Source organism: Lacerta agilis, chromosome 8 (genome assembly GCF_009819535.1).
Source record: "Lacerta agilis isolate rLacAgi1 chromosome 8, rLacAgi1.pri, whole genome shotgun sequence".
NCBI classification, from domain to species: Eukaryota; Metazoa; Chordata; class Lepidosauria; order Squamata; family Lacertidae; genus Lacerta; species Lacerta agilis.
Window position 1 is genome coordinate 17,935,812 of NC_046319.1, and position 8,311 is coordinate 17,944,122.

Consider the following 8,311-nt stretch of genomic DNA (forward strand, 5'->3'; position numbering starts at 1 on the left):
GGAGGAAAACTGCTAGCTATCTTTTTATTGAAAACTTTGTGGCTGGATGACTATTTAATTTTCAACAAATCTCATCCCCTAAGCACCTTGAAGCAGATAATTTTGTTATTAGATTTTAAATTCTGTACGGTCATGGTTCATAATATGTCCCATAGAGAACATATACTTCAGTAATGCTTTTACTAGAAACATAAGTCATGTGCATCCAGACTTCACTGAGGTTCCCACAGACATTTGCAATACTGACCCAATAGCAGGATATACATAATGAATTATGACATAGCACTTGACTACCTCCTCCTTTAGCTTTCTTGATCTGTGGTAAATTGCTGCAAATTTATTGACTACTAATAAGCATTGGCTGTTCTCTGCTATATTCTTTATTACCAAATTACATCTACATCACTTTCAGCCAAACATTTAGCAAGATGACCATCAATGTCCAGTTTTGACCACCTGAAATTGGAAAACAGAATTATCAGACTTGCAGATTTTAGTATATGCATTTATGGCCTTCCCTTCCCCATGCATTCTCAAGGCAGGTTAGATAACACTGAATGTCAATTCAGCTGTATCATTCAGGAAGAAATATCAGTAAGCAACACTGCAGAGGGAGTGATACTCTGAACTCATCCTTCATCCCATCCCAAAGGCATGCGCAAAAAGGTGTGTCTTGGTCTGTTGCAGTGTTAGAAACAGAGATATTAAAGCTAGGAGCTAAATGGCACCTTAAACCTAGGTTATGGGCGCAACAACAATGTCTAGGCACACTTTTTTATAATGAGAATACAAAGCTTAAAATGGATGAACTGCAGCTAAAGTATTATTTTCATTTTTCACATGGTCTAGTCCTGCCCCTGCCCCTGCCCCCCGCCCAATATTCTTCAGAGGGTCTCTTCTCCAATCTTCAGAAAGTAGCTGGAAGTGGGGAGGCAGAAAAAGGTCCTCCTTTTCTTCCACACTGCAGTTTTAATCTGAAATCTAAGTCGCAGTGCTGTGCCCAGAGTTCAGAAACTGCTCATGCTAATGAAATTCCCTGTCGCAAAATGCGCCTAGAACAATGGGAGTTTCGGACACTGGTCTGTTGCGAAAATACACCTCGGAGGGGTGGAACGGCCTTCCACAACCTGGAGGCCACCACTGAAGACCCTCTCACACCCTGTGGCAGAATCGCCAACCCTCCCCTGTAGATCTTAACGCCCAGGAGGTGTTACATGGGAAGTAGTATGTCTCAATTTTGTGTTGAAATGAGGAAAAAATTGCATGCAAATGAGTGTATTAAAAATGTGTTAAAGTCTCCCAATACAAAAAAAAAGTGTTTCAATTTTGCATTTGTTAGGGAAATCTTTTCACGTGCCGTTTACTAAGAATTTCTACCTTCCATCCTCCATTTGGCAAGAGCAGCCAACACCCTTTTCTGTCTTCCCGTTGCTTTGTGCCGCAATTTCTTCCTATTGGATGTGGCAGTGTTTCTCAAACCTGGGGTCTCCAGCTGTTGTTGAACTGCAACTCCCATCATCCCTCACCACTGAGCGAGCTAGCTAGCTAGCTAGCTAGGGAAAATTGGGAGTTGCAGTCCAACACCTGGAGACCCCAGATTTGAGAAACACTGGATGTGGTCACTTCCGTGTGTGTGTTGTGGATGTCATGACGAATTGAAAAATGAATTTGAGTAACCTAACCAATACTTACTTTCCAGTAAAGTGGATCTGGCACATGGGACACTGGCTGAGAGCTAAGATTTCCTCCCTGTGGTCCTCTGTATTTTCTTGGTTGCTGACACTCAAACAAACAGCAGGAGATTCCTGCACAGGTAACACTGATGTGGCATTGTTAGGCTGATACAACAAAGTACTTTGCTTATCATCATTTGATAGTATTTTATTTTCCTTTCTGCCTTTTCCTTCACTCTGTGCTGTAGCCCCTTTCCAAAGCTTTCCAAATACAAATACTCTTGGCTGGCTCTGTGCAGCTGTTGATGAATGTCCTGGTGAATTCTGCTGGGTTGAGTGCAGACACATTTCAGTCATTTCTCTACCTTCCAGCTTAGGGGAAAGATTATTGTTGTGTCCAACTGTTGTTTCCTCAGCAGTATATTTATTGGCTGGAATGGGGTTTTGCTTGGGAGCAGGAGAAATAACACTGAGTCTCCCATCTGCATCATATCCTCTTTCTGTAAAACCAAGAGTTTGATTTTCAGGAGGTTTTTTACTTCTTGAATTATTTGTGTGGTAATGTGGAAATGGAGTCCACTGAAACTGTTTCATTCCAATGTCAAAGGTTTCTGGGGCTGGCTGAGGATTTGTAGTTTGTGAGCTCTGAAACACAGAGAAATTAAAGTTTTGCTAACTCTGTAGATTCAGAAGAATATATAAAAGAGGAAAGCCAGTAAGATACCATAACCAGTGCTGGGTTTGAATGTGGAAAATAGAGTTTGAAAGCGCTCCCAAGGTATGATCTATCACTTACGGATTGAATACAGAATATTTTTTTAACCACACTTCATGAGTTTGTCCATCTTACCAACGGCAGGATGTTTGTTATCACCAACACAGCTAAGTGTCACTGTAACTATTGTGCCTTTACATAATTACCACTGTCCCTATTGCATTTCGCTTGCCTCTGACTTTAGTCCTCATCATTCTGCCTCACTCACAATGTTTATGTGCGTGTTGTCAATTTGAGATTATGCTTCATGCATCCAAGGTGGATTCTGATCAACGAAAGCTTATGCCATAATAAATTTAATATAAGTCTTTACAGTTCCACAAGACTGTTTTGCTTTTCTTCCATTCTCTAGTGGCTCCACGGTAGAAACAGCCTTTAGTTCTGTCAAGTATCTCCTCTTGGTTGACAGGTATGGAAATTAATGGACGTGACTAACTTGGGCCTATTAATTTCAATGGATCGACTCTGAGTAGCACTTAGATGGATTCAGCTCTTGTGCACCCGCTTCCTCCCAAAAGAAGTGCGTCATCAGTGTCTTGTGACCATGTTCCAGGACTTTAAAGCCAAAACCACTGCCAGAGGCATGTCAGTTTGGCGTAATAGGAGTATAGGCTGCCTCTTCTGCAAGTTTGACTGCTATGCTTGTAGCTACTTTTTATTACTGTACATCCAAATGTGGCTTGAGATGCCAACTGCCTCTCTCCATACGAAGCAGATCGTGCAATTTGTCATATATGGTCTTGTTTCATATGCTGTCTCCATGAGAGGTCCAGTGGGTGGCAACACAACAACAGGCCTTTTCAGTGGTGATTGCCCACTTATGGAATCCAGCTGTGATGGCCTGGGATTCACTCAGATGCTGAACCTGAGGGATCCCAGCCTGCACAGGATTCCCTGCCTCCAGAACCAGCAGAGCTGGGGCTAGGGCTTGAGTCTGAAGGGTCCTCACCTGTGCTGGATCCTCAGGTGCAGGCATCTGCTGAGTCTGCTCTGGCTCCTGATGGGATGGAGAACCCATGCCTGCAAGTGCTCCACTCCCAGCCCCATCAGAGGAAGCTGAGGTTGCCCCTGGGTCCAGTAACCCACCAGCCTCTCCTGAGCTGTAGAGGCTCAGGGCAGAGAGGCGAAGGGAACTAAGTTCCTGCAGGAGGAGTGCTCGCCTCCAGGCCAGAAGGAGAGGCGAGTCGCCAGAAGGAGAGGCGAGTCACCAGAGGATCGGGGCAGCCCTATGCCTCAGGGCAGATAAAAGCCAACCAGCCCCAGCTCCAAATTGTGTGAGCAACACAGTTGCTACCGTGTGCCTGCCTGTGTCCTCATACCTGATCCTGACCTGTACTTTGCCCTGCTTCCTGCCTTGCTTTTTGCTGGACTGACCTCCTGTTGGACTGCTGACCACGCCCCGCTCGGCCCCGGGTGAGTTTCTGGTTATCCCACCCGGATTCCTGAGGGCAGGGCACCCCTGGGGCCAGCACACCAGCTTTTTAAAAATAGAATTGCCTTTTAGATAAGTGTGTTTGTTTGTTTATATATTGTAAGGCGCTCTTGAGTTACCTTGGAAAGAAAGTGACAAATAAATTTAATGAATAGTCATCCAAATGCAATATATATTTGTTGCTAGACTGGGAGTATGCGTTTGTGGCCCAGTTATTTTATTATCCCACTGCTATACATTTTGTGGATTTTGTACTGATTAACTGAATTGTCAAACCATGTTTCATATTGTTTGCATTTTTCCTCCTATTTTTGTCATTTCTGTTAGCGTCAGCCACTTGGGGCTTCCTCCTGGAGGAAAAAAAAGCGGGGTACAAATAAAATGATGATGACGTGTGAAGTACAGTCTCTTTTCAAACTTTATTCAAACAAGTTCAAGGCTAAATGCAAGAAGTTTGCCTTTCTGGCAGGTTTTACTGATGACTCTGAATTCAAGCTCCAGAAATGTGAACATGAACAAGCTCAATAAAGTGTGAGGGCAAGAGCTGTGAAGTTTTACACCTGCATGTTATATACTTACTGAGAATTGTAAGTGCCTAAGATCAGATGGCAGAGTAAATTACGGAATTCACTCTCACAAGAAGCAGTGATGGCCACCAACTTGGATTGGTTTTTTAAAATAAAATAAAGGGCAAATTAATGGAGGCAACAGTTCTATCTTTAGTACGGGAGGCAGGATTTTTGGGGAACTGCAAGTAGGGAGAGTGCTGTTGTGCTCCAGTTCCGCTTGTGGGTATCCTGCAGAGTGCTGGACTAGATGGGCTCTTCATCTGATTCAGCAGAGCTCATCTCGGGCACTTACCGGTAGTTTCTTTTTTGCCTGTCTACACTTCTGTTTTAGACACCAACATCCCCAAACCCAGTTTTTTTTAAATTAAAAAAAAAAAAACAGATTCGCCAAACCTTTGAAATCATGGCAAATACAGGCTCGGTGTATCACAGCCAGCGTCAACTGAGAGGGTTCCTTCCACATTCTTGAAGGAGTTATAAAGAGTAGAGCAGTGGAGAGCCTCTCTAATATCAAATCCATTACCTTCAACCTTATTCGAAATTAAGTTTTCAGTTATTTTTCCATTGCATGTTACTTTCCCTTTGTAGTGAATGAAGATGAGGACTTGTTTTCTTGAGATAGTATCTTAATGGTTAGTTTCTTGAGATAGTATCTTAATGGTTAATAATAATTCAAAACACGTTTTACCTTTGTAAGAAACTTGGGAAGGTTGACTACTTTTTCTAAACTCAAGCGATGCAGATGTGGGTCCACAGACTTGAGTAATGTCATCCATGCGATTTCAGCACCGCTTAAGCCTTGCTCTTCAAACCAGAAAGAGCTGCCGGAAAATGTACTAGAAAACATAAAACTCAAGAATAGCATCATTTCTCTACTGTTCCATCTTGTCAGAACCAACCACGGTGCAGCTCAAGCCACTTGCAAGCTTGGAGTGGAATGGTTGAGAATCCTACATTTGCGAGGCAATCTTGGTGACTGCACACTGAAACCAGTATGAAAGGCAAACAGAGCAGGCTCCCTTTTAAGGTGTTCCAGACTGAAAAATTCCACACCTGTAACAGTAAACTCTTCAAAAAAAACCACAAACCCCTCCAAGTGGCCAATATTTGCAAACATCGGGTCCTTTGGTCTAAAAATGAAACAGGACACAGATAAAGGCTACTGCTGTAGTACTATGCAACATAACCAAAGCCTAAACGTGTGGCTTATGTTATTTAACTTACAATTGTAAATAATAATATCAAATTCATTAGCCTCAAGTGATAATAAGTCTTGCTCTACTTAATCCTAATCATAGAAACCTGGGGCATTTCACCTCTTAACATATACACTTGATGCACACTCCTCACCTCTCGTACACAGAGACCTCTCAGATTCTTGTTCACCTACACACCACTTGCACACGTTTATTGGCTTAACCTATTTTGTTCTATTGAACTATCTTTTAAATCTTATATTCAATGGGCTCATGCAGGGCCGGATTTAGGTTTGATGAGGCCCTAAGCTACTGAAGGTAATGGGGCCCTTTATATGTCAAGCTGCCCTTTGTCAGCAACAAATTGTCAGTTTTCTGTGTTGGATATACAGTATATAGGGTGCCTACATTCTGCACAGACTGGTTGTAACAATTACTTTGATAAAATACATATTTTGTTATGTGCAAATGGCTTTAGATACCTATTAGGTCCATAAATTACCACATAGCATACCTGTGTGTGTATAAATGAGCAAACCTGTGATATTTTAGGGAGCAGGCTAACAGGCTTACCCTACTTACATCCTAGGTGCCTACACAACACAAAACACTGTTGCTGTATGTAGGTTTTATTTTATTTGTTTTTTTGTTTATGTTTTGGAGAAATGTACATCCAGTGTTGTTGTTTTTCCTTTAATTTTTTGGGGGGGCCTCCAAGACAGGGCCCCCCTAAGCTATAGTTTGTTTAGCTTATACATAAATGCAGCACTGGTCATGCATTGTTGCGACTCGCCTCATCCCAGTTATACAAACTTGAAGCATATGCACCTCTCTCACACATGCGCGCGCGCGCGCTCACACACACTCGTAGAGAGATCCAGTCATTCCACACTCAGTCACCTGCGCGCGCGCGCACCCCTTCCCCGTGTTCCTAGGCCTCGTGGCGGGCGCCTGCGTATTCGCAAGCAGACTCCCCACCCTCCCGCTGCGTGTCTGAAGGAATCCCAACCCGGACTCACGGTGCCCGGCGAGGAATGGCAGAGGGACGTCCTTCCGCCTCCTCCTCTTCCTCCTGCTGTTGGTGCTGCTGCCGCCTCTTGCGCTTGAGGCTCAGCTTTCCTCCCCGGCTGCCGCCGCCGTGTTCAGCCCGCTCTTCCTCGGCCATAGCTCTGTCTCCTCCCTCCCCCCAAAAAAAACGCCCCGGGGGGAGGAATTGAGGGCCGACTCCTTCCGAAAAGGCGGGAAGGGATTTCCTGAGGGGAGAGCTCGCTCGCTCAGCAGCCCCAGCTGGTGGCCAAAGGGCCGCCCTGCTCCCAGTGCGACCGAGAAAATGGCGGTTTTTTAAAAAAGAAATATTTATCACTCCCCACCCCCCTCCAAGCCCCTTTTAAAAGAAATTCTCGTCATCCTATGGAGGGCAAGGTCCCCCACCCCAAAGGAGTGCTCCCCCCAAATTGCTGGGCTCCTGTCACAAACCTACTGTATACTTTTTATTTCAGAGATCTTGACATGTGGGTCACAATTCGCCCACTTAGAAATATACTCTGCCCCTTTTGCCCCCCTCTTATTTCCTCCCCTCCCCCCACCTACATTAGGCCTACTGCCTTGCTAAACTTGGGAGGAAAATCTTACCCTCAAACTACAGGCGCCTGGCGGGAGTGGATTTTAGTAGGCCAAAGCTGCTTATACCTGATGCAGCACACCCCTTTTAACTCTGAAGTAAGCCCTTGTTTTGCTCCTTAAGGAGAGTGTCATTTAAGGATAGGTTTCAAGCCTGAAACCTGCCTTGGGTTGTGTTCTGTGTTCAGCCCTGCTCAGATTAAGCACATCAGGTTGTCTCCAGTAAGTCCTTCTCATGAGTAATCCTATTGAACAGATGAACTGAAGTAGAGTCAGAAGGAACCATGAAGGTCATCTAGCCGAACCCCCTGCAATGGAGGAATCGCAACTAAAGCATCTGTGACCAATGGCTGTCCAACCTCTGCTTAAAAACCTCCAAGGAAGGAGAGTCCACCACCTTCCGAGGGATTCCACTCCCTAGTGGAACAGCAGAAAGTTATTCCTGATGTTTAGTCGGAAATTCCTTTCTCGTAACTTCAATTAACTCAAGGCTGCTCTGAGTAGGACTAGAATGGGATACAAGCCATTGAAAATAATGGTCATTACTCACTTGGGTCCACTGACTTTACCGGGTCTGCTCTGCAAAGGGCTTAGGTACAGTTCATTTACTTTAGCAAGCGTTTTGGGTGGGAATGTCTCAAGGGAATTTCTGTACAGATGGAAGAAAAGGCTGCTTGAGAAAATTTAAGAACTTTAAACATCCTTACAGATCTTCTTACATTCTTACAGATCTGAGTCTGGGCAGACTATATTTTTAAGGGGTTTCCATCTTTTTTCATGTTTCAGTTAATATCTGAAGTGGTGAATCCATGAGATCAGCTTGACTAGTGTTTTCATACAGCTAGACAAACCTTTAAATTTGATTTGCAGATTTTTGCATTGAGTTTGAGAAACAGTTTATAGATTGCTCTTCATGAATGTCACCCTAACCAAGTCTACACATGGCATGAATATTAAGAAAGCATAAAAGGAAAAGTCCAACAGCAGGAAATAATTGCTTCATTGCCTCAAAACTGCAGCTGTAAAAACAAAAATGAAAAGTGTTT

At 43.9% G+C, this 8,311-nt stretch overlaps 1 protein-coding gene across 1 annotated transcript; it reads right to left on the bottom strand.

Moving 5' to 3' along the window:
- On the bottom strand, positions 1-6,825 carry FAAP20 (FA core complex associated protein 20). Its single transcript, XM_033156382.1, has 4 exons — positions 6,665-6,825; positions 5,138-5,285; positions 1,693-2,318; positions 1-456 (listed from the first exon to the last, which is right to left on the bottom strand). The coding sequence occupies exons 1-4, from the start codon at positions 6,808-6,810 to the stop codon at positions 384-386; spliced, it is 993 nt and encodes a 330-aa protein (XP_033012273.1). The 5' UTR covers positions 6,811-6,825; the 3' UTR covers positions 1-383.
- Positions 6,826-8,311: the final 1,486 nt, after the last annotated feature.